Here is a 27,572-nt window from a genome sequence, read left to right on the forward strand (position 1 = left end):
CTATAGTTCTGCCACAACCTGCCCTAAAATAGCACCCCAAGACTGCTCCAACTTTACATCTTACTATGACCTTCTTTCTGTTACTTTGTAAGTTCTTTGCAAGTTCAGTGCATTTGTCTCTAGCAACGTTCTGGCTTGTAATCTGTGGCAGGCTAGGACAACGCCTACTGAAAGCGGCATGAAATCCATTTCTGGTATGCGTTAATGTAGTTACAAGGGTCATCTTCTATGAAAAAAATAGTTGGGCTCCATGACAGGTATTTTCTTGTGTTCAGGGGCCTCGCCTGACTCCTTCCGGGCTCATGACAGTGCTGGATGGCGAAAATTACTGCAGGTCTGATCATGACATAAACTTGGGTTACTCTTTTCAAAAGCTAAAAATAAAGTCTGGTACATTACAGAAGGTCTTAACAAAAACAAACAAGGAGAGAGTGCACAAGAATTATCAGAGTGTAATGAATCTGTCACAGAGAAACTTACTTTTCTGCTCTTTATTTCTTCTGACACCAATTTTAAATCTTCAGTTAGCCTGTTTTTCTCCCTAGTAAATTCTTCTTTCAGCTCCGTCGTTTTCTGCACCATGGCATGCATTTCCTTCTGCAGCTCAGTTTCCTTCACAGTCATTGTGTTTACCTGAAATTTCATCTTCGTTAGGATCTGCTTATGGTTGTCTGTTTGATCAAATCAATCACTCTTCTACAGCATATTCACGACATTCGCTTTAGCCTCCAATAATAAAATAAAACCCAGCTAATCCTCCCTTTACTAATCCACTCAACTAATATTCTTAAAACCTACTGGTAAGCTTACCTTTTCTTCTCTGCAAGATTTAATAAGACAACAATAAGGAAGGGAATGACAAAGAAAGATAATACTACCAAGTCTTAAAATCCTTCATAGAAGTAATGATTTGAATTAAACTTAAATATCAGAGAACATTGTACGAGGCAGTGACTTTATCTGTCAGCTCTTGGATCTCTTACTAATTCTCCAATGCCATGCTAAAATGCAAGAAACATGACTATGATTCATTAAAACCAGTTAAAGCAGCATTTTTTACATTCATCCCTATATCAGATTGAAACAGCCTGGTATAGTCTGTCTAACTGTCTCCACCCATAACTGCCACACAAAAACTTGAAATTCTTGGAAAACACAGAGGTATGATTGATTGTATTTTCTGGACAGTCTCTTAATATTTGTCCAGTAAAAACTTAATTTGAAGGAATCACTTTCCTAGGTCAGTAAGTATAGGGCAAAAACTTAATTTTTCTTTAATAATTAAGCCTCCAGATGGCAGATTTTCCCTTTAAACACCAGCTAACAGAACAGGAGACTGCCCGAAGAGAAGGTACGAAAGAGGGACCTGAAAGCACAAAACCCCCAGGACATGCCCTGGGAGCCATGAGGGTTCTATCGGTTACAATTGTATCAGTATCTTTAATAGTTCTTTCTCCTAAAGGCAAAAAAAGGCAGGGCAGCAGCAAAGGGGATCCCTACTGATTCTAACTGATATCTGTTATACTCTCTACAGCAGTGGTTCTCAACTGGGTATGGGTATGGGGGCTACTAGTCTGATGTACTGTGAGAAAGGAACCATGCACAACCCAAAAGCTTCTGCCCTGTCCAGGTGCCACAGTGAAAACCATGCCAATCCACAGAAGTGCCCCACGGAAGTGTGTGCCAAAGCAAAGGGTCACCACTGCTGGAGCCAACTCAACGTCCCCACAGTTCAAGACCCCAAAAGCCTTTACAAAGTTTGGTCCAATACTGCAAACACTATCCAGAAGGAAACAGAATTCACACAGTGGTTGACCCTCCCGCGTGACAACACATTCAAAGGTACAGAGATAAAGCCACTTACTTTTTCAACAAAGGACAGTTTTTCCATTTTTGTCAATTCAAGCTCTTTCTCCAGATCCTTGGAAGAATTCTGCAGAGCTTCTAAGGTGTCCTGCAAAGTGTCGTGTTTGGATTGCAGCACCTGGGTCTTCTGCTCCAATTCCACCATCTGATTTTCCAGTTTTGTTCTTTGCTCCTCCCAAAGTTGCTGTTCTCCTTCCATCTGGGACAGTTTAGAGACCAGCTGCTCTTGGTCTTGAATATGATTTTTTAGTATCCTGATTTCTTCGTCCTTTTTCTCTAGTTTCTGTTTGCCATCTTCTACTTCTTGAATGAGGCCATTCACAGAAGACTGCAAAAGCATGTAATTACTTTTGGCCTCGTCAAGGCCCTGTAGCAGTTGAGCCTTCTCATGTTCAAGGGAATCTACTTGACTACTCAGGCTCTGTTCTTCTGCCTTCCAGGTCTCCTGGTCATCACACAAGGCTGCTACTTCCTCACTTATCTCTTTCAATTGTGTTTGCAGTATCTCCACCACAGCTTTAGATTCTTCTTTCATCTGTTCTTTTTCTTGCTCTTTTTCTTGCAATAGATTTTCAAATGAAGAGTTTAGCGTTTCTAATTCAGACACTCGACCTTGTTCTTTTTGTAATTCTTTTGTCAGATCTTCTTTTTCTGACCTTGTATTGACGAGATCTAACTCCAAAGCTCTCAGATTTTGGGCCATCTCCTCTATTTTTGCTTTCAGGGTCTCTACCTCTGCTTTGGACTTCTCAGCCTCAAGAATCACATGCTCTTGGTTTTTTCCTGATACCTCTAGTTCTCTTTCAAGGTTCTCAACTGTATCCTTAAGCAAAGCTGCCTGATGCTCACTTTCCTTCAGTTTTTCTAAGATATGGAGCTGCTTCCTTTCATTAGTATCTAGGTGGACTTTCAGCTTTCCAATGTTATTTCTCAGCTGATGTACTTCCTGCACTGGGGAGTCCAGACTCTGTTCTTCCGCCTTCCAGGTCTCCTGGTCATCAAACAAGGCTGCTACTTCCTCACTTAGCTCTTTCAATTGTGTTTGCAGTATCTCCACCACAGCTTTAGATTCTTCTTTCATCTGTATTTTCTCTCGCTCCTTTTCTTCTAATACATTTTTCAATGAAGAGAGTAACGTGTGTAATTCAGACATCTGACCTTGTTTTTCTTGTAGTTGTTTCACCAGATTTTCTTTTTCGGACCGTATGGTGACAAGGTCTAAATCTAAAGTTTTCAGGCTTTCAGTCATCAATTCCATTTGTGTTTTTAGGGTCTCCACCTCTGCTTTGGAATTCTCAGCATCAAGAATCACCAGCTCTTGGTTTTCTTCTGCCATGTGCAATTCCCTTTCAAGGGTCTCAACTTTATCCTGAAGCGAGTCATTCCTACGCTCGCTTTCTTTCAGTTTCTCTGAGATGTGGAGCTGCTTCTTTTCATCGGCCTCAATGCGGACCCTAAGTTTCTCAATGCCTCTTCTCAGCTGGTGCACTTCCTCCTGCGTTGAGCTCAGCCTCACCGCGACCTCGCCTTTCTCCATCAGTGCAGCCTCCAAGGCCTTGGCGACGGTCAGCTTTTCATGCTCCAATTCGCTCAGTTTGGTCTGCAGGCTCTCGGATTCCCTTATGAGTGATTCTGTCTCTTTATTCAGTTGTCTGACTTGGTTTTCCAGCTCGCTTCTTACCAAAGACAGTGCCTGAGAGTCCTTTTCCAAACTCTGCAGCTGCTCTTGGAGATGTAGACACTCATCTTGATGAGATTCGAGCTCTCGTATTTTCTCCTTCATCTGTTCAGACATCTGATCCAGCTCCTGATTTTCTTTTGACAAAGTGTCTAACTCTCCACGAAGCTGGTCTCTCTCACTTGTGACCACCAAGAGTTCTTCCTCAAGACAGGTTATAACTTTCTGCTTATTTTCATTGTCTTTTTCTAAAAACAGCTTCTCTGTTTGAACTACCTCTAAGTTGGCTTCCGCAGAGAGGGCGTGATGCTCTGTGCTACCTCTCTCAGCTTTCATCCTCTGCAGCTCATTTTCCACATTGAGACATCTCTCGCTCCAGTTGTCGGTCACCTTGGCTACCTCATCTTCAATACCTTCATGTGACAATTTATCTGTGCCCATTTCTAAGTTAGAAGTGAGGCCTCTCGAACTTTCTACTCTCTGGTTATCACGAGAAAAGGATTCCAATTTTTCACTGAAATCTGATTTTTCTTTAAGTTCCTCAACTATTTTTTCCAGTTCTATACATGCTGCAATCTTGGTAGTTAGTTGTACTTCCTGTAAATTGAGTTTTGAGTCTAACTCTTTGATTTCATTTAGCAAGCTTTCAACTTTTTGGTCGCGTTCCTTTATGCCATGAAGTAATCTCAAGTTCTCATTTGATGTCTCTTTTACCTGCAGTTGGAGATTCTGAATGGTTACCTGATTCTCCAGAAAATCCATAGCTACCGAAGCATCAGGACCAGAAAGTGACAATTCGGAAATGCATTCTGAACAGCCCTGGGCTGTGTCTTCCCCTGGGGTCCCGTGACTGGTTTCTGGGGGCTGCTCCCCGGACCACTCTCCTATAAGTTTGACTGCACTCGTCTTAGTTATTTTCTCCATCTCTAGACTGAGGTCCTGCTGAACATCTTTTTCACAAATCTGATGAATCTCATGCTTTGGTGTCCTCTCTTTAGTTTCTGAAGTATATTCTTCCGATTCTCTTATGTCACAGCTATCGTTTGCACCCAGAATAGCCTGTAGTTGTAAGATATAATGAGAAGGCACTTTATTTTTCAAGAAGAATCAAAATAGAACAAATAGGCTGAATTATAGTATTCTTTTTGAGAAACTGGCTACTTGCTTCTTCTAAACACATCTCTTCAAAGGGCATTCTTCCCACCAAATTCACCTCTCTCCATCCAAATATTCAACACAATTAAACAAACATTCAGTACGTGTTCTCTATGGGCAAGATACTGGGTATTTATCATGAAGACAAACCCTTCAGGGTCAGTTACTTGATCATCTAAATTGTGATGTAGTTACAGTTCAAATTTTTTTCCTTGCTAGCAATATGCTAGGTAACCTAAATGTAAATTTTCTTTGGGATTATCAAATAAGAGGCTAACAAATTCCACATAAAATGGTCAGCTTCCATCTTCAGCATTTATGATATTCTTCGAAAAGAGAAGGCAGTAGGGTTTCATGACCAGATTCCCAGCCCAAGGACTTAATCACAGATCCAGCACCTACTGTATTCTTGGATAAATCACATGTTTGAACCTCACTTTCTCTTCTCTCTAAAATAGGGACAACAACTGCTGTCACGTCTCACCTGCCCTCCCTACCTTACAGAGGTAGAGGGAGGGAATTAAGTGCGTCTCATTGTCTGTACGCCATTACCAGTTTAGCTGGTAGACTAGAAAAGAGAAAGGTATAAGTAACTGAACAATTTCATATTCTGTAAAGAAAGAAATATCTCTTTGAATGACTGATATCAAATCAGACTGATATCAAATTTGATATCCAAATTTGTACCAAGCAAATTGTCAGAAAAGTTATCCAGAAATACATAATAAACTCCAATATTTAGGTTCATGACTATAACTCTAACATTAAAAACAGTCTGAAAAAGGCAAGAGAGGTTAAAATTCATATCACCTTACCATTCCTAAGTTCCAATTTGATATTTAATGTGCTTTATTAACTCACAAAGAGTGAAAACACATCCTGAAGAACATGTTCTGACTCTCTAACATGATTTTCTCCAGGAGTCTTTAAAAAACATCTTTAGTAATGTCCAATATAATAGTGTTTAAAGATAATCATGATAGAAATTTACTCCCCAAATAAAGCTGACTCACTTTCCTAAAGTTCTGGTCTATTTTTTCAAAACTTTGGTATATTTTGTTCTTATGTCCTTGAACCCTAAAAATATTTTAGTTTAGATTTAATTTCGATTTCAATTCAACAAGCATTGATTGCGTGCCTACTAGGCACTTGATTTGAGAAATAGCATGTCAGTCCCACATACTTACATCTTCTATGTCGGTGCCAAGCAGAGACCGAGAGCTTAAGTCCAGACCTTGAAGCTGGAGTCGCGCTACTTCAAGCTCAAGTGTGAGGTGTTCCGTGTGTTTCTTTTCTGCCGCCAACTTGGACTCCATCTCTGCTGTCACACTTGTCAGCTTCTGCTGCCACTGTTCATTTTCTGACAAATACTGCTTCCTGAGACAGTCAAGCTCTTCCCTTGAAGAACTTAGTAGCCGTTCAAGTTCTTCGATTTCCTTATTTTTCGTAATCCCTTGACTTTCAATTTTCTCTTCTAGCTTCTTGAAGGACTGCAGGTACATCTGACAGACAGTCTCAAGTTCTTCAACGCTCCTCACCGGGGCAGAGGGGATTTCTTTCTCAGTCAGATTCTCCTCCTCCAGACTACTGCAAGAGACCTCCTCTACACTGGAGTGGTTTGCCAAAACAGTCCTATCTAAATTATTCAAAAGGGATGTTTCTCCCATATGCTCTAAAAGATCTTTGTAAAAAGAGGATTCTATTGCATTACCAGGGCTGTCAGTCACACCAGAGAGTGACAAGGACAGAAAATGCTTCTCCCCAGGTCCTGGCATCACCTCCTTTACCAAGTCACCTTGAGAGTTTCTCAGACTCGTGGACAAGACTGAATTTTCAGCCTTTAATGTGTCAATGTAGGACTGTAGCTCTGACATCTTAGAGCTCATCTGACAGTGCTGATCATGCAAAATTTTGTGTTCACTCTGTAAAGATGAGAATTTCTCCTGTAATTCAGCAAAGTGCATGTGAACTTCTTTGTTTGACACTGTCAAGTGCTCATAGGAATTACTGTCATCCAAAGGATTTAAGGACACAGACGTCTGCTCATCTTGCTGTTCACCAAATTCACTTTCTGGCATTTCTTTCACGAACTCACCTTGGAGAAGTCCATTTTCGTCATTTAATATTTTAACTTCATTTACTAGTTTCCCTACCTCTTCTGCCATTTTGCTAGTTGCTGTGACACATTCTGATCTTGAGTCGTTTAGCTCAGATATGAGTTCAAGCTTTTCCACCTGCAACGCCTCACACATCTTCTCTAACTCCTCCAGCTTGTTCATTGCCGTCTGTAGAGAGCACTGCAGGTGGGCATTGTCCTGCTGACTTGTTGACAACTCGTGAAGCACCGAAATATATTTTTCCTCTGGATCTATTTCAAAGTTTCCAAGGCCGCTAATATCTTGTGACTGAGTGCCTTGTTGCACATCTCCAGTTTCTAATTCTCCTCTAATTTGTAATCCGTGCTGTAGGTACTCCTCCTTCTCACTCTCCTGAAGTTTTAATTCCATGTTTCTCACTTTAGTTTCTACTTGTGCCAGTTGCGCATTATAACTATCTAGAGAAGCATCTTTAACTTCAAGGTCCATCGGAAGTTGAACATGACATGTATTTATCTTCCTCTCTGCTACTTTCACAGAGTCTTGAATTGGTTCCAATTCTAGATGCTGATGCTCATGTTTCATCTTCATTAATTCCATCAGGTGCTCCTTCTCTTGTAATAAGGCATTAACTTCCTGTTGCATCTTACTTTGTTCTTCCTTTAAAGTCGTGATTTCTTGCTTTAAACTGTCAGCCTCCCTCTTGGAATTGCTTTGGATATCTGTAATCTCAGATCTCAGGGCCTGCTGCACTGTCTCCAACTCTAGTATTAAACTCTGGTTTCTTTCTTCAGCTAATGCTAATTGTGATACAAATGCTTGGTGTTCCCTTGCAAATGTTTCCTTTAGCCGTCCCAATTCATTTTTTCTCTCTTCACAAACACTCGTGCATTCATTCAGCAAGCATTCTAACTTAGAGTTCTTTTCCTGCTCTGCTTTATATTTTTCACTAAGATCCCGAAATGCATTTCCTGTTTCTTCGCATCTTTGGAGTAAAGTAAGTCTTTCTTGTTTGTACTGGTCAGATAACTCTGAAATGCTTTTGTCTCTTTCATCTATACAGTTTGAAAAACTCTCAGTTTTTTGGAGCAAGTTCATCTTCTCTTGGGTTAAGGTTGCATTAATTTCCTTGAGAGTACCATTCTCTTGGGTCAGCTCTTCAATGTCCTTTTTATCAAGAGAAATGATGGAACTCATTTCCTTTTTCTCCAAGCTCAGAGTTTCAGACAAAAGTTGTAGCTCCTTTAGAGATTCCTGAAGTAAATCGTTACTCTTTTTTAATTCTTGAATCTCTGCCTGCTCAGTTTCTAACTTTTCATTCAAAAGTTGTAACTCTCTTTCCTTGCTCTCCAAGGCAACTAAAGTTTCAGCAACAACATTCTGATGAACAGAAGTGTCTTCTTGTAACTTACTAATTCGTTGACTTGTTTCAGCCACAAAACTTTGATGCATCTGTTCTGCTTTCATGAGATTTTCTTCAATTTCTCCTTTGATTTGCACCAATTCTTCACACTGCTTTTGCAGATCTGAGTTCATCTGCTTTTGAGACTCTAATGAAAATTCAAGAGAAATGACTCTGTTTTGTAACATGGATGAGCTTTTTGGACTTTGGTCTGTTTCTAAATGGCATTCGCTCCTTTCCTGTTCTTCAATTATATTTGCAAAGGAATTACTCACTGCAGACTGCTGTTCAAATGCCAAAAGACTTCTCTGATGAGGCTCATTTGTCACCACAGAGGAATCTCTGGATTTTAGCAGATCCCTGAGGCTCTCAGATTCAGCATGCAAGTCTTGGTAACGCTGGTCTTTGTCCATTATTTCACTTGACAGTGACTGAAGCTTATCTTCTAGATCTTCAACTTGCCCGGTAAGCTGAGAAATTTTCAAACACATATTTTCTATTTCCTTCTCATGTTTCTGATCTGAGAACTCGGCTTTCTGTTGTAGTTCTCCATAAGCTTGCTTCTGTGTCTCTGCCTCTGCAGTCTTGCTGTCTATCACATTGTGAAGGTTCCTGATCTCGACATTTAGATTTTCTCTTTCCATCTCCAATGTTCTTACCCTCTCATTGTATTCGTGACTTTTTATTTGTTGTGTCTTAAGACAGGTTTCCAAGTGATTAATTTTACTCTGCAAGCTTTCCTTTTCTGATTCCATCTGATTTAAAAGTTGTTCATTTTCACTTTTCCAGCGAGAAAACAGAGTTTTCTCTTCTTTCAATTCTTCATATTCTTTCTTCTTTAATTCCAAAGCACTCAATAAAGCTTCGGACTCTCTCTCTGTTTTGCTTAACTTTTCATTCAGTTGTTCAATGTGATGTTCCCTTTTCTTCAAAAGGTCTTGAGAACAATCTCGCTGCTTTTCCAGATCAGCCAAGGCAAGCTTCAGTTTCTCTAAAGTCAAGGAATTCTCTTGCTGATTTATTTTTTCTTGAAGATCTCTTAACATGGTTTCCTGAGACGTATTCTTAGCTATTAAAAAAAATATTTTTTTAAGTTGTCATGGTTTTAATAAATATTTATTCTACAAGAATTCTAAACTCTAAAAAAAAAAAAAAAAATCCAAACAAACTAACAGCTTCTCAAGTCCTGTACAAACTGGCATTATTGCCTGCATACCTCCTTGAAAGTAGATCACCTGATAATTATCTAAGCTTATATAAAGACAATGAGAAAATGGTCCTTTTCAGGATGGCAATACATTTGTTTATCTCCTTTCTCAGCAGCTTAAGAAAGTGTTGTTGTATAAAATACCAAGGGATTATTTTCCTAAGCACATGAAACTTTCTTTTATTCTTTTTCCTTGTATGTGTTTATGTATATGCATATTTTTGCCCTTTGGAAATACTTATTCAAGGAGAGAAAAGTGTGACAAGAGCAGCACTAAAATGGAAATATCTCAGGAATACTATGGAGTATTCCAGTTTTCTCAGAAAAGTAAATAACTTCTTCGCCATTTTAGCCAAAAAATACATAGGATCAGGCATAAGCACTAGAGTATAAAGTGCTACAGGGAATTATACTCAATATTTTGTAATAACTTATAAGGGGAAAAAATCTGAAAAAGGATATATGTGTGTGTGTGCATGTGTGTGTGTATATATATAAAACAATCACTGTGCTGTACACCTGAAACTGACATGTAAATCAACTATACTTCAACTAATATATATATATCTTAATAGTATATGGTGCTATATATTAGTAACTCTCGAGGCCTACGTGTGAGTATCACTGAGAAGCAATATCTCCCCACATCCTGGCCCCTCACAGTGAGGGTGGTGCCTGTGAAGATGAGAATCATCAGGAAGATGTCACAAACTCCATTACCACCTGTCCTCTGCCTAAAAACTCCCCTCTGCCCACTGGCCTCTCCTAGTTGAGAATAACCACACTGCTTTCATTCAACAATGATGGGAAGGCTTCCCAAGTATGTTGAGGAAGAATAAAAGTTGAGAATCTCAATAGCAGATGAAAAAGGTAGCATGTATTATAAACTCAGATGTAACTAGAAATCATTCCTGTTTTTAGCCCCCTAATCTCAGTCTACATACTGAGAGTGGAAGGCTGGTGGAGATATCGCCACAGGGGATATCAGTCCACTTTGCGTGTGAGGACCTCAAACAACGATACTGGTGACCAACACTAAAAAACGCCCTAACCCTTTCTTTTCCTATAGTTTTCTTTCCAAAAAGTTGAAGATTGACATTTCTACCTCCTGTCATGGAAAAATTGAAAGCTGTCTTAGGGAGACTGGAATTTAAAAAAGAAAACAGTCACAGAGAAGTGTGACACCCATTCCACAAGTCAGGTTAAAAGAAATCCAAGATGTGCAAATACCTCAGGGAGAACATAAGTGTAAGTAAAGACTCAAGGCACATATACATAAATGTGAAACGAACAGTGGATTCATTTGGTGTATACAGCATCATTCTATGGCTATACAGAGAATAAGGAAATAAAATCATTCAGTCAAGTAAGCCATCCCAAAACAATGGTCACTAAGGGCTGGGAAAACATGCATTTAACATAGGATTTTCCATTATAAGGGAAATGGCGATGGGTGAGAAGATGCGCCGTCTGGATGTAACTAACAAACACATTTGAGACACAAAATAGCACTCTGGAGCGAGAGACAGCGCCGACAATTTACTTTTGTGTGGAAAATATTTACCCTTCTGGTTTCAAAGTGCTGAAAACCAGGCATCTGGGGACTCAGTGTGTTCCAATAAAAAAAAAAAAAGTCCAGTTATCACTCTGGAAACGAAAAAGTGGAAAAGCAAAAACTTTTTCCACATCAACTGCAGGCATCTCTCTCTGGGAGAAGATATGGAAAAATTCAAAGAAGCTTCTAATGATATCCATCCTCCCTCATGGGAACATTAGCCTAGAGAAAGAACTCAAAAACGCTACATTTACTCACCCCTCATTTCTTCTGCAAAGTTCTGGCTCTGACTCAAACGCTGCTTGGCCTTCTTCAGTTCTTCCTCCAGGTGGCAAACTTCTCTGGCCCTTTGCTCAGACTGACTCTTAAGGAGGCTGTTTTCCCTCTTCATTTCCTAAAGCACAGGTTTAGTTAGTTACCACCCAAGCAAATGCTCAAGCAACTTAGGACTTCTGCCTTGGTGAGGGTCCCTAATGGGACTGTGTGTGTATCTCACTAGGGGAGGAATCACACTTTCCCTTTGAGCAAAAAGTTACATAGTTTTACTTCAATAAAATGATTTTATAAATAGAAGTCAAAAGCACAAAACCCAAAACGGATGATAATCTTTTTACTTCGAGAAATATGTATTTTTTGAACTTTCTGGATGTCCCTACGGTTGTGAAAATGTTTGTTCATAAGGAAAACCCTATTTACAAGCTCCCCAAAGACACAAATGCTCCAAGTCCCCATCACACCTGAATGGTCAAATATATCTTTGCAAAGTTCTAAGGTGCTATCGAACCAAAAAATTCACATGACAAATTTTGATGTTTTGTTATAAAACCATCTTAAGGTTCACTGTTATGGGAATGTCTTTATGAGTAAAATTACCTTTATTAAATGTTTATTAAGAAAGTCTGCAATGTAAAGATATTGGAATGGGCATTATGAAAGGTGCAGCTACAAATTAAGAGAGTCTCTGCCCCCAGGACCAGGTACCCGCCAGTGGGGGAAGATGTAATACCAATCACTTAATACACACCAAGATGCACTAAATCCTCAAGAGAGATGAAGTGTCCTATGGGAAGTGAGAGGGCTGGAGCATGGAAGAATTAATTCTGGGTGGAGGAATCTGAGATTTCACAGTGAAAAAAGGTCCTTTGGGTACCTGATTAAATGAAGGACCCATGCATCTATGTGCCATAGAGTAGCAGAGACACATATGCAGCCCCATACTATTTTCTAGGGAGACCTGTCTATTTTTCTGAGTCTTAAAATGAAGTAATATTTGCATGCTGAATAAAAATGCTTCTTATTAACCACATGACTTGCATAATAAATATTATAAATCCTCTATCCATATTCCTCAACCTGCTGTTCAACCTTCAATGACATTACAGCTGATAAGTATTTCAACCTATACTATATGCCACCCTCTGGACCACTGGGAATTGGCATATATCATTACAAACTGACAGAATCAAGCAACTCCCATCCTCGGTGTGGGGGGGGATTCACAAGCCTGACTTTAAAACACACACACACACACACACACACACACACACACACTTAAAAAATATCCCTCTGAAAAGCTGAAAAGTAGGGGAAATTTTTGAATCTTAAAGAAACAATTAAGACCCATCCTCCAAACCCTACTGCACTGTTGGAAAACAGATGGCCCTGGCAATACAGTGCTGGAAGCCTGCCTTCAATTATCAGTCTGGTTACTACCAGCAGATGGGTACCAACGTAGCAAAGCCAAATTCAAGAAGAGGGAGAATCTGGCTGGTAGAAAGTACTTGAAAACTTGCTGGCAGCTGCTGTGTTCATGTATATATGTTCATTTCATCATCAAAATAAGACAGAGTCCGTTGTAGTTATATTTCTGTCTCCTTTGTCCTGATCCTACCTCCCTTCCATGAGCTCAACTGACAAGCTGTCAAATTAAGAGATCAACCAGAACTAAAAGCCCGCTCCAACTCATCTCAAGACTGACGTTCATACCAGTCATTGTGAAATTCTGCAAAGAATGATCACTAAAGTGCAATGATGTTACTGACTTAAACTAGCATCATTCAACTAGAGAATCTATAATCGCTTGTTTGCTCTTCAGGCTCCAAGATAATCACCACTCAAATGAGATCACAGATGTGAAAGGAAAAATACCTTAACGTACTTTAACAAGGGTAATGGAGCATTGTCAGTAGTGTTTCTTCCTAAAATTTAACAGCAGCTCGATGTGTGTGATCAATGCTAAGATCAGCTAAATGAGCTCAACATAAGAGTAACTAGAATGCAACCATCTGAGTTGACTTAGCATTTTTATTTTGCAACTTATATTTTTTACCCTAAAAAAAATCATCAAATCAAATGGCACCTACATCTAGGCGTGACAAGAAAGCTGACAAGACACTGTATGCAAAGCTCGATGCATCCCAGTAGGAGGAAGGAAGGTGAAAAGGAGGAGAAGAGGTGGGGAGGGACCCCAGGAGGGAGGGTGCAACTTATGTTTATGTGTCTGTTCGTCTCTATCCATGTCTGTGTATAACAGGAGACATTTAAATGAATACTAAGCTCAATGAAAAGATTAACAAGTCTTTGTCTATTCTGGCAGTAGTTCCATAAATACTTGTTTCAAATGAAGAAATGTTCAGCCAATCCTGGGACCCAGCAGGCTTATCATGCTATGGCTATGGCCAACCCAAGAATTTTAAAAAGCCAGAATTTAGAAAATGAACATCTGAAAATGGAGCTGTAGGCTGCCACCCATCAGCAATTAGTTTTCTGCACAGCTTACAGCCACTTAAGACTTGACTGCGTGGCTCATTGCCAACGATGCATTAAGCATACAAGGATATATTCTCCTAGGCAGCTCCTGCAACCTCACATGATTTGCAGAGTTGGGCACTAGTCTGGAAAAACACAACAAAAAACCCTATAACCACAAGTCAGCCTTAGAGCTTAGGGAGCAATTCCAGCCAGATAAACTTTGGTTTAGGAGCAGCCAGGGAAGCATCATTTCCTAGGACCAGACAAAACAAATTTCAGTTACTGTGTGGCATTTCGTGATCCCATCCATGAATGAAGCTTAATATGTCCCCTGCTGGGCGAAGTCTATATGGTGAACCAGGGATGGATGCAAAGGATGTGTTTTTCCCCTTCCACCTCATCATTCTTGCCTGCCAGACCAGGCCCCTTAGCGGACCCCGTCGTAATACAGGTCCCCACGCTAGGGAAGGTACCCAAGCAAGTGTTCCCTCATCTTGGCTATCAAATGATGGTATATGATTGCCTAACCCCAATGCTATGGGGTTGGCACTGGATGCTGGATGAGCAGCTTATCGAAGCCTTCCATTCACTTTGATACTAAATGCTAACTTTACCCTTGATTGGGCCATTAAATCACATTTCCACTACTGATAATTTCTCACTGTGAGCAGCATATTAGTTTGCTAAACATGGACAAGGAAAATTTCAGTACAACTGTCTCATTTTTTCGGCATCCAAAACCTATAAGCGTGCTAAACTTGTTTGTACTTATAATTAGACACAGAAAGATACCCGGCGCGATAAGACTAGAATAGGCTGTAATTTTATATGTGAAAAATCTCAGATGCCCTTTCCTTTGCCCATCCTTTCTCTGCCTATGGGTGAGAGCAAACTGGTAGCATCAAAAAGTTACAACAGCTGTGAAGACCAAAGAGCCCTTATGTGCTGGGCACGGGTCTAAACATTTGACATACAATACTTAAGTTAATCATTAATGCAGCTCTGAAAAGAGAGGGTTAGTATTAGTCCCCATGTGCAGATGAGGAAAGTCAGACTCAGAAATGGTAAGCATTGTCCCAAGGTCACACAGCAGGGAGGTGGCAGAAAAGTGATGCAATTTCAGATCTCGCTCACTTTAAAGCCACCAAAATTTTACCTCGAAGTTATACCACCAGTCTAACTGGGTAAATTGCTTTTCTGATTCCAATCCCAATTCAAACTGCAAGAGCCAGCTAAACCCTTTGAATTCTTGATATCATCCTCAAAAGGCACACACACAAAAACATACATTAAAGACAAATACTAAATGAATTCCCTGGCCCTCAGCTACGCATCTCCAATGACTGCCCTCACTGGACACAGAAATCAATGAAATATTAAGTGCAACATGATGGGCATTTAGCTAGAGCTCATGGTGGACAGCTCCACAGCTGACAAACCAGGCCCTGCAGGGATGCATGAGTCTTCAGAAACACCTGCAAGAAATGTCCAGCCCACTATGGAGCCTTGGCCAAGCAAACCGTTTGCAAAGTGTTTGGACCCTCTTAACCAGTCGATCGATTTTACAAAATGTTTCCACCAGGCAGCCAGTGGAGTCGCGGGAGAGTTCCTGGCTGAAAGGGTAGCTCACAGAGGGAAGAGCTTGGTGCCAGTCTGCCTGTGGAAATGTTAGCAGAAGCATCTGTTGGTTGGTCCCCACTGGCCAAAAGGCGAACATTTGTTTTGCTGAAACAAACGCTTTCATTTAAAAACGTTTGCTGATGAAACCATCATCTGATATGAAGTTTTCTTCCACTCGGGTTTCTGGGGCTGTGGCCTCCTCTCTCCAGCAGTATTACCCCTCTGAGGCTATAGCTGCTTTAACAACCTCTTCTTTGCTACTGACAGACGTTCTGATTTTATAACCATAATACACTCCTTGAAGCTGAGGGGATAAATATATTTAGACTTGCCTCACCTGGATAAATCACTGTTCGTTACAGAGAACTTACAAAACAAACAAACAAACAAAAAACCGTACAATCTAAAAAGTAACTGCAAAATAGCTAAAAGATTAGTGAAAACAAATTCTTTCCTGTAACATTTGTTGGAAAAGAAACCTCTACTGTTCTGATGTGCTTTTTCATAAAACTACAATCCAGATTTATGACTCTATTCATATTGTTTCAGTCTATTAACTGTCCCTAAATGATTCTTAATTAAGCCCTTTAAAATAAACTCCAAGCAACAAAATATATTCAGAGAGAAGCAAATTAAAGTAAGTACAGACACCTCCCTGTTGGCGCAGTGGTTGAGAATCCGCCTGCCAATGCAGGGGACACGGGTTCGAGCCCTGGTCCGGGAAGATCCCACACGCTGCGTAACAACTAAGCCCGTGTGCCACAACTCCTGATCCTGCGCTCTAAAGCCCACGAGCCACAACTACTGAACCCGTGTGCCACAACTACCAAAGCCCGTGTGCCTAGAGTCCATGCTCCGCAACAAAAGAAGCCACCACAATGAGAAGCCCGAGCAACGCGACGAAGAGTAGCCCCCGCTCACCACAGCTAGAGAAGGCCTGTGCGCAGCAACGAAGACCCAACACAGCCAAAAATAAATAAATAAATAAATAAAGTAAGTACAGATAAAATCCTATCAGTAGAAGCAACATCAGGGTACGCCCTGTACTCCATGCCATCGGGAAACCTCATCCACCATTTTGTATCGTTACCATGACTCTCCAAAGACACCATCACGGAAATTCCCTGGTGATCAAGTGGTTAAGACTCCATGCTTCCACTGCAGGAGGTGGAGGTTTGATCCCTGGTGGGGGAACTAAGATCCCGTATACCATGCGGTGTGGCCAAAAAAACCCCAGCAAAGACACCATCACCTATGCCTGCACACACTCAACATGAAAGTTAATGTTGACTGCTGAAGCCAGAGTAATACAATTTACAATTACTTGATGTTTTTATAACAATACTAAATCTAGAAACTCTTTATCTGTAAAAAATTTTATATTTAAGTCTATCACTTTGCACAAGGTTTTTAATATTTGATGACGCAAAAGCCAACCCTTGGAAAAGGGATTTAAATTATACCTCCCATCACCAGTTTTGTTTCTTTCCATTTAGAAAATCCCTTGCTTTCTTCCATCCTTCCACCTCACAGGTGGTCTAAAACAATCTTAAAAAAAAAACAAAAGAGTAGTACATGATCTTAATATAAGTCATGCTTTCCTATAATTGCTAGATGCATATTAGTAAGTTATATCAGAATAGAAAGTGAAAAAAAAAAAACCACATGTTCTATGTCATAGATTATATACAAAACACTTTGTAATATATACTTCTGGAAAATTAAAAACAAAAATGTAGCTATAATAAACTACTAGAAAATGGTACAGAAATTCTTTAACCCTCCCACTTCCTCCTGTACAGAAGTTGACAAATACTCTTCTCTACCCCTCACTTACCTCACTGCTTCTCCTCAGCTCATTTTCCTTGGTCTCACTCGCCTGTAAGGTCTGTTCAGTTCTACTGAACTTTTCCTTAAACTCTTCCAATTTTTTTTCCAGCTGGTGCTTTACAGATGTGACCTACAAATAGAAAACAAAGCAAAGCTTCATTTTTCTTTACTTTTTAAATAACTATTTATTCTTAAAGAAGAATAAAAAGGTCATGGAATATAAGAATTGATGCCATCTATTTTGGTTGAGACACACTATACGTCACAGCTTAATAAGGCCCTAGAAGTTGAACTTAAAATACCATCATGTCAACCTGTGACATTACTTGGCAGCAGCATGTGTTGATGAAAAAGGCTGGGTTTGAGGAGGAAGCCACAAGGAAAACAATTAACCACAAAAAAAAAAACACAACTAAATAGTAATAAACTAAATTTTAAAAAATGAGATAAGAAATAACAAAAGTTGAGAAAACAAACTGGGAGAACACATTTGCAATAAATACAACAGAATAAAAATGATATTTCCAAAATACAACACATAAAGCACATCTATGATTCAATATACAAAGAGGCAAGCCCATTAAAAAAAAGAGCAAAGGACAGAAACAGAAATGTTATACAAAAGATACAAATGGCAAATCACCTTCTGAAAGAAATAACCTCAATGGTAATCAAGAAAGTGTGGGGGGCTTCCCTGGTGGCGCAGTGGTTGAGGGTCCGCCTGCTGATGCAGGGGACGCGGGTTCGTGCCCCGGTCCGGGAGGATCCCACGTGCCGCGGAGCGGCTGGGCCCGTGAGCCATGGCCGCTGAGCCTGCGCGTCCGGAGCCTGTGCTCCGCAATGGGAGAGGCCACAGCAGTGAGAGGCCCGCGTACCGCAAAAAAAAAAAAAAAAAAAAAAAGAAAGTGTGAATTGCGACTTCCCTGGTGGTCCAGTGGTAAAGAATCCGCCTTACAATGCAGAGGATGCGGGTTCGATCCCAGGTCAGGGAACTAAGATCCCACATGCTGTGGGGCAACTAAGCCCATGTGCCGCAACTACTGAGCTCGTGCCTCTCAACTAGAGCCCACGTGCCACAAACCACAGAGCCTCTGTACTCTGGAGCCCACATGCCACAACTAGAGAAGAGAAAACCCACACTCCACAACTAGAGAGAAGCCCGTGCGCCACAACCAAGAGCCCTCACGCTGCAATAAAGACCCGAGGCAGCCAAATAAATAAATATATATTTTTTAAAAGTGTGAATTAAAACAATGATAAGATAACATTTTTCACTCCTTAGTTGGCAAAATTTTTAAAACTTGGACTATCTCCTATTAGGAGGATGGGAGGAAACAGGCCTCTTACAGCTGGTGTCAAGTGAACTGCTACGACTTTTCTGGAGGGCAATTTGGAAGTACCTATCACACGTGAGAACACATATGCCCTCGAGGCCATCAATGTCACATGTAGGAAGCTGTTCTACAGAAGCACCAGCAACACACACCTTTACCTGCCCAATGATACTACCAATGGTGCTACATGAACCTAAATACCCATCGGTAGGGGAATGACTAAATAAACTACAAAACATCCAATAAAAACAAGGCTCAGACACTACCAACAGAATGTTCCCTTTTAAACAAAAGTTAAAACCAAAAAAAAAATTATACATTTGCAAATGTATATTTTTAAGTCTTGGAGGACATCCAATAAATAGTGCATAACAATTTATCCTGGCACACGAAGATTTTTTTTCTTTTTTCCAAACTTGGACAGATGGATAGATAAAGGAATGAATCTATCAGAACTTCAGATGATCCCATGTATGTAAGAGATGTCAATAAATGTTGGCTGTCCGCATTTCGCCTGCATTCCCCCATCCCCAGCTCCTCTGCTACTAGAAATCAACATGTCCTAGGCTGCTATATCTTACATTTGGGAATTAACCTGTATTTTTCATATGAGACAACCTAATTGGTAAATCCTCACTTTTAGAAAATAAAGAAACAAACACTAAGAAAATAAGTATAACTCTGACAACAGGTGAATACCTGACATATTCAGCATAAAACTCTAAAATGTGTCACCCTCTCAGGGAAAATGGGTGAAGTCAAGAAAAGAATGAATTGGGAATTCCCTGGTGGTCCAGCAGTTAGGACTCTGTGCTTTCACTGCTGAGGGCCCATGTTCAATCCCTGGTTGGGGAACTAAAATCCCACAAGCCTCAGGGTGCGGCCAAAAAAAAAAAAAAGAAGAATGAATGACCACATTGCTGCTTCTGACAGTAAAGCTCTGGATATTTAGTGCTTCCGCATTGCAGATAGAGCAGGAAACTAAACAGACGAGACCCTGTCCTCATGGAAAGATCTGAGTGATGGAAGGAAGATAATATCTTTTTTAATTTATTTATTTATTTATTTTTGGTTGCATTGGGTCTTCGTTGCTGCGCGCAGGCTTTCTTTTTAGTTGCGGTGAGCGGGGGCTACTCTTCGTCGCAGTGCATGGGCTTCTCATTGCAGTGGCTTCTCTTGTTGCGGAGCATGGGCTCTAGGCGTACAGGATTCAGTAGTTGTAGCATGTGGACTCAGTAGTTGTGGCTCACGGGCTCTAGAGCGCAGGCTCAGTAGTTGTGGCGCACGGGCTTAGTTGCTCCGCGGCATGTGGGATCTTCCCCGGACCAGGGCTCGAACCCGTGTCCCCTGTATTGGCAGGCGGATTCTTAACCACTGCACCACCAGGGAAGCCCCAGAAGATAATATTTAAATAAACAAATAACTCTATTATATGTCAGGTGATAGACGTTATGGAGAAAAGTAAAGCAAGGTAAAGAAACAAAGTATTTGAGGGCAAGGTTCTATGTAGTGACCACGGGAAGATGTCATTCATAAGGTGACACTGGAGCAGCAAGGTTTCACAAAGTGAAGGCTCACGCCCTACAGATCTGTCTGGGGACAGAGCACCCCCAAGAGCAAACCCCAAAGCTGCCACTTGCTGGGTGTGTCCCCCCATGGCAAGGAGGCCACGTGGACAGGTAAGCAAGGGGAGAGTGGGAGATGGGGTGAGCGGGTAAGGTGGTAGGAAGGCCACCTAGGCTCCTGCACACATTTGGAAGGACCTGACTCTTACTCTGAGAAATGGGGAGTAACTGCAGACTTCTGAGCAGAGGAGTGACATGATCTGACCTACACTTGAAAAGACTCACTCTGGCTGCTGATTGAAAACACACTGTGAGGAGGAAGGGTGGAAGCAGGGAGACCAGTTAGGATGCTGGTACAGAAACCCAGGTGAGAGATGATGTGTCTTAGACCACATATAGAGCTGGAGATGGTGAACGCAGTCAGATCCAGTATAAAACATAAAGACAGACAGAGAAGTCAGGTTTATTCTTAGCATGGAGGTATGTGGCACATGAAAGGTTTCTGGGGTAGCCAACAAGACTCTATCCTCTGACATATATAATGGTCACAAGAGAGGCATGCCTTATAGTAATTTATTGTTGTACATTTGTTCTATATAGATTTTGTGTTCTAACACACAAAAGTTTATACTATTCATATAATATACACATGCATGCAAATATACATATGCATAGATATACACAAATACACATGCACACACACGTGTGTGTGTGGGTGTGTGTGTGTGAATAAATAAAGGTAGAGCCAGCAGAATTTTAATGGATTACTTTGAGGTGTTGAGAGGAAAAGAGGAGTTGAAGATGACATTGAGGTTTTAACCTGAGCGATGTGAAGAATGGAATTGCTATTCACTGGGACAAGGAAGACTCAGCAAAGAACAAGTCTGAAAAAAGTTGGAGTTCCATTAATAACATGTTTCAAGTGTGAGATGCCTATTACATGTGTGACTGGAAATATCAGATGCACACCCTCAAGTCTGAAATTCAGACCAGACGTCTAGGCTGGAGATATAAACATGGGTGTCATCATCACATGGATGACACAGAAAGCCATAAAAGCAGATGAGATCATTTGTGCAGAGAGTGTTAAATAATTATAATTTTCAGTGCTTTGACTATTTGGAAGCATAAATACTTGGGATAGCTCCCAGCTGGTGGCATGACCAAGAACCACTGGAATATCAGAGACGCCCGCAGACCTTCAGATCTGAGATCCTCACTCACTGCCCTCCTTCTCTAAACAAGAAAACCCAGACCCAGAAAGGTTCAGTTTGCTCTCCACTTTGATAAGTAAGGAAAGTGAGGATAGAGCTTTTTTTTTTTTTCTTTAAAGGTATCATATGTCTGCTGTGGTATAGAAATGACATGTATTAAAAAGGGGGTGGGGAGGTTAATGATGGGGGAGAAATCAGTTAGCACCCTACTTTATCCAGTTCAGCCTGGAGGATGTTGTGCATGTTCTTGGCTTGCTGTAGCTCCTGGGTGAGCTTGGCTTTCATCTGAGTGAACTCTTGATCCAGGGTTTGGAAGGAACGCTGTTGACGGGAGAGCTCCTAAAAAGCAAAAGACAAATGCATCAGACTGATGTTGGTTAACAAGGGAGATCCTAGGGCGAGACCCAGTCTTCCTCCAGGCAATGCTCTTCTGTAAGAGCAGAAGATTATGGGAGCCTGTCTGTGACTACCTGATGATTGATACAGGTAGCCTTAGCACGGGTCCCAGGCATCAGATCCGGGTCTCTGAGCGGAAGAGGAAGGAGTCTGCCAGGAGAACACATGGAAACTGGCCTGTTCCCGCCTCATCCCTGACTTAAATGAATCACCTCTGTTCTGAAGTATCCAGGGGCAAAAGAGTAGAGCCGAGCTGTAGCCAGTCACAACTCAGCTGAGAAATCAACACACTCAACAATGGAGTTTAAAATGTCAAATAGCTTATGCCACTGACCATTGAGAATGACAGGAAGGAAATACCACCAATTAACTTGGATAATCACACAGGGACACCAGGTTAACATTTCCAGTCACTCTCATTGAAAGACTATAGACCCATTTCAAGGCTAACTCACCTGAAACTGATACCAAGCCTTATGCAAGGGCATCTTCAGCCCTAATTTGTCTGCCAACTTCTTTCCCCTCCCCATCAATTACCTTTCTAATGTATTTGCCAACTCACAGCCTTTAAAAACACCTGGTGAATGTAATACAATTTCCTTTACAACACAGAGTGTTTGAAATAAGAAATACAATCCTTTCCTACTTGGTGTCAAATTTCAAACAAATCAGAAAATGTGGATAAAAAAGAACATTCTAAGTCCCTTCTCCAGTCAAAAACTAAAAGATGGAAAAGTGTGAAGGAAAATATAGTGCCTTTTCCACACAAAGCATTTCCCCTCTAGTGGAACATCCCAAATAACGACAGACACTCCTCTTTTCAAATGATCAAACTAGGAAATGCCAACAAGAGCCTTCTGGACAAACTCCTCATGAATCCATTTACCTTACCTCTTGGAACTCTTTTTCTTTTTCCTTGATTTTCTGTTCCAGAGAACATCTGGCACTTTCTGCATTTTGACGCTGACAACTCAAATCTTCAGTCAATTTTTTCAGTTTTTGTTCCAAAGTAATACACTAACAACAAATTAAGACACTCAGTACAAAACAAAATTATTCTTGGAAAGAAGCAAACATTTTGAATTTTAGAAAAATTAGTCCCATGATCTGGTTCAAGTTTAACATAGTGTTTTGACATTTTTATTTCATAAAAAGTTGGGTTTAAAACAATTAGTCAAGTACCAAAACCACTACAATTATTTTAGCACACATAAAATTTATATTTGGGAAATATTAGCAAGGATGTAAAGCATTAGACCATTTAAATAAATACTTCATAACTTGCGCCATGAAAAAAGAAATCAGCATGTCTGAATAATGATTCACCTAATTTTTGGGGGGGTTTTTTTGGTTTTTTTTTAGAAGATGTTGGGGGTAGGAGTTTATTAATTAATTTATTTATTTTTGCTATGTTGGGTCTTCGTTTCTCTGCGAGGGCTTTCTCTAGTTGTGGCAAGTGGGGGCCACTCTTCATCGCAGTGCGCGGGCCTCTCACTATCGCGGCCTCTCTTGTTGCGGAGCACAGGCTCCAGACGCGCAGGCTCAGTACTTGTGGCTCACGGGCCTAGTTGCTCCGCGGCATGTGGGATCCTCCCAGACCAGGGCTCGAACCCGTGTCCCCTGCATTAGCAGGCAGATTCTCAACCACTGCGCCACCAGGGAAGCCCTCACCTAATGTTTTGTTGCACGGGAATGAGAGGTTAAAATGCAGTGATGTTGACCTGCGTAATTTAGAGGCTATAAAATAACCAGAGGGTACCCATTATCCTCATATGATAGTGTTTTTCAAGCACAACAGATTTTGTGGGAAACTTAAATATTAATATGCATCTTTCCACAATGCTCCCAATATGCCATTTTAAATGTCTGGAGGTTCACAGCACTCCAAAGAATATCACAATGGGTTTTAACCAAGCTGCCAAAGGCAACACGAAGAACATGCATTTGCCTTTTTACCTAGCCAGTTATCTTTTTTTTTAATTGAAGTATAGTTGATTTACAATGTTGTGTCAGTTTCAGGTATACAGCAAAGTGATTCGGTTACACACACATACATATATGTTCTTTTTCAGATTCTTTTCCATTATAGGTTATTACAAGATATTGAATATAGTTCCCTGTGCCTTACAGTAGATCCTTACTGTTTACCTATTTTATATATAGTAGTGTATATCTGTTAATCCCAAATTCCCAATTTATCCCTCCTCCCACTCTCCCCTTTAGTAACCATAAATTTGTTTTCTATGTCTGTGAGTCTGTTTCTGTTTTGTAAGCAGGTTCATTTGTATCATTTTTTAGATTCCACATATAAGTGATATCAGGTGATATTTGTCTTTCACTGTCTGACTTAACTTCACTTAGTATAAGCTCTAGGTCCATCTATGTGGCTGCAAATGGCATTATTTCATTCTTTTTTATGCATAGCCAGTTATCTCTAAAATAATTTTTAAAACATGAACTACATCAAAATTTAGGATGCTCTTCTAAAATTAAATCTTCAAGTGTTAAAACCCATTCCTCTGATGCTTCCCTGTGGTGTTCAAATCCTTGAACTGCCCTACAAAGCAACTCTAACTTCCCAGGAAAGAATAAGAACAACTCACATTAGTGGGGGAGAATTCCTGTTCCAAAAGAAATGTGCCCCAATTTGGCAAATCTCTCCACTAATGTATTTCTCTGAGACTCATTATAGTTCCATTTAGAACTATTAGAACTATTAGAAATTTAACAGAGAATTCAGAGGAAAAGAAAACATTATGTAAGACTTTCCTGGAAGACCAGACACCAACTATTAACTAACCAAAAATGAAAAGATAAAGCTGGTCTGATTTTGCAAATATCATAACTTTAAAATACCGGATTCAAAAATTAAAATATTGAGCAGTAGTTCAAATTAATCCACTGCTTTGAACATTAAGACACCTTTGTCATTAACCTTATTGTTATTGAATTTTTAAATCCCTAAGGAAAAGTATGAAAGAAATTATTTCTAATAATAATAAATATGAACTCAACAAATATGTCTAGCACCATGCTAGGCACTGGGGATATAGCAGTAAACAACTCAGACAAAAATCATTGCCTAAATGATGGTCTAAAATTTTGACAGGGACTTCCCCACTGGCACAGTGGTTAAGACTCTGTGCTCCCAATGCAGGGCACCCAGGTTCAATCCCTGGTCAGGGAACTAAATCCCACATGCATGCCGCAACTAAGAGTTCACATGCCACAACTAAGGAGCCTGCGTGCCACAACTAAGGAGCTAGTGAGCCACAACTAAGGAGCCCCTGAGCCGCAACTAAGGAGCCCGCCTGCCACAACTAAGACGCATCACAACCAAATAAATAAATAAATGTAAAAAATAAAATAAAATAAAATTCTGCCAATTTTCAGGGGGGAAAAAACATGCATGGCAGAGTAGATGAATGAACCCTTGGCACCCTCTGCTGGCACTCCCTCAAACTGCAACATATTCCACTAGAGGATCTCAGAATCAATCAATTCTTTCTTATTAGAAACAGTAGCTTAAAAAAGAGCCTTTAGGAGTAATTTATATTTTATTTAGATTATTTTTTATGCTGATATTTATGATGCACAATCCATGTGCAAGTACCTGGCCACTAGGTGTCATGAATGCTCCATAATACTCTAAAAAAGGGTCCAGAGTTCAAGTCCTTTAAAAATATACAGCATATGACCCTGGAGACTCAGTGCTCTGGGCCAATGAGTTTTTAGCTGTAAAATATGGGTGCTGAAGTCTAGCTTTGCTGCTAGCCCCAGCACTCTGTTTCTACATGAGTTCAAACCTTGCATCCCACGCGGTTTGTAAATACTTGGAAAAGAAGCATACGAGAAACAGCGTATGTTCACTAAAGCACGTCGTATTGATTTTGGCCAAATTAGCTCCATTTTATTTAATAGGTAGTTCTAATGGTACATCAGGGAATAGCATAAACAAAGCATAACCTGATTTCAGCAACATATTGGACAAGGTCGTATTATCTTTAGAGACAAGATGGAGAAAGGTGGACTGAATTTTCAGTTAGGTGGGTTTGTAGTTTACAGGAAAAAAATGGAATACAAAAAGCATTAAACGAATGAGTCTTAAGAACCTGGAGGGAAGTCTCCAATAGAAAGAAAGCCAGAACTATATTCTCAGCACTGTCCTAGTCAAAAATTCTAATTCATGATCTGGTAAGAAGAGACTTCATCAAATATGGTAGTCAGTGCAAGGATTTGGTGACCTTGTCACACCAAAACCAACAAGACAAAATGTAAAAGGATAAGTATAATTCTCCTATATGAGAAGGCGTGACTTGGCAGAAATGCAACTGAAAATGAGCTAAACTGACAAGGAACTTTATTGATATAATAATAACAACTATTATTATAAGTTCACCATGTGCCAGGCACTATATGCTAATACCTTTATAAAAATTATCACAGGGACTTCCCTGGTGGTCCAGTGGTAAAGAATCTGCCTTCCAACGCAGGGGATGCAGGTTCAATCCCTGGTCGGGGAACTAAGGTCCCACATGCCGTGGGGCAACTAAGCCCACGTGCCACAACTATTGAGCTTGAGTACCTCAAAGAGAAGCCCACGTGCCGCAAACTAAAGAGCCCACATGCCCTGGAGCCCACACACCACAACTAGAGAGAGAAAACCCGCACACCACAACTAGAGAGAAGCCTGTGCACCACAACGAGAGAGAAACCCAAGCAGACCACACGCCGTAACGAAAAGAACCCACATGCCTCAACAAAGATCCCATGTGCTGCAACTAACATGTGATGCAGCCAGAAAAAACAAGGAAAATAAATAAATAAATAAATAAAATATTTAAAAAAAATTATCACAAACTTTACAGCAATCCTATGACAAAGGCATTATTATTAACACCATTTTATTGATTAGGACACTGAAGTTCAGAAGTTAATTAAATAGCTCCATAGCAACACAGTTGGGATGTAGTAGAGGCAGGGTTTGAATCCAAGTCTTTCTAACTTAGAAAACCAAATTACAAACCCAGATTGCACAAAGAGAATAAATATATGGCTCGAGGGAGGTCATGTTCCTTCATACATCTAAGCCATAGTTATCAAGAATTTCTCTGTGCAAAGCACTACACTAGAAGAATTCTAAAAATGAACCTGGCCTACCACTTCCAGGTAGATGGAAGAGATGAACATTTCCCTATACCTCCCACCAAGGATAATCCAAAACCTTGCACATTACATTAAAATAAACATAAAAAAGCTCTGAAAAAAGAGAAGAAAGAAGATTAACAAGAGACTTTGGGGCCCAAGGAAAAACAAGACAGTGCTGAAAGAAAAAAACCGTTAACCTTTAGAATCCTATACCCTGCAGAAATATCTTCCAAGAATGAAGAGGAAGTCAAAACATTCCCAGACTAAAGAAAATTTGGAGGATTTGTAACTACACTAAAAGAATGGTTAAAGGATGTTCTCTAAACAGAAAGGAAATAATGAAAGAAGGAAATATGGAAGGAATCATGAAGGAAGGAACAGTAAGTTAATGAACAATAAACATATATACAATAGGCTTTCCATCTCTTCTTCAGTTTTCTAAATTATGTTTGACAAGTAAAGCAAAAATTATAACACTGTCTGATGTGGTTCTAAATGTATGTAGAGAAAACACTGAAGAAAATTATACTATAAATGTGGGAGGGTATAAGGACAAAAAGAGAAGTAAATTTTCGATACTTTATTAGTGTTGATAGAATGACAACACCAATAAACTGTGATAAATTGTATGTATATATACATTATCTAGAACAATCATTATAAAAGCTCTACCAAGAAATACACTCAGAAACACTATCGATAATTCAAAAGGGAATTCTAAAAAATGTTCAAGTAACCTACAGGAAGGCAGGAAA

At 40.2% G+C, this 27,572-nt stretch overlaps 1 protein-coding gene across 3 annotated transcripts in view; it reads right to left on the bottom strand.

Annotated features, from left to right (window-relative positions):
* The window catches only part of CENPF (centromere protein F), a 61,463-nt gene that overhangs the window by 16,434 nt on the left and 17,457 nt on the right, over positions 1 to 27,572 (bottom strand). For 2 of the 3 annotated variants that reach the window (XM_081226178.1, XM_081226179.1), the window contains exons 8-14: positions 22,561 to 22,686; positions 21,484 to 21,612; positions 17,168 to 17,290; positions 11,218 to 11,353; positions 5,887 to 9,266; positions 1,865 to 4,603; positions 481 to 633 (exon numbers count right to left, since the gene is read on the bottom strand). In XM_081226178.1, coding sequence (XP_081082304.1) covers positions 481 to 633; positions 1,865 to 4,603; positions 5,887 to 9,266; positions 11,218 to 11,353; positions 17,168 to 17,290; positions 21,484 to 21,612; positions 22,561 to 22,686 — 6,786 coding nt within the window. The remainder of the gene's footprint in view (positions 1 to 480; positions 634 to 1,864; positions 4,604 to 5,886; positions 9,267 to 11,217; positions 11,354 to 17,167; positions 17,291 to 21,483; positions 21,613 to 22,560; positions 22,687 to 27,572) is intronic. The other variant, XM_081226180.1, reaches the window with a different exon arrangement.

This window comes from Mesoplodon bidens, assembly GCF_964165515.1.
Source record: "Mesoplodon bidens genome assembly, chromosome: 2".
Classification (NCBI taxonomy): Eukaryota; Metazoa; Chordata; class Mammalia; order Artiodactyla; family Ziphiidae; genus Mesoplodon; species Mesoplodon bidens.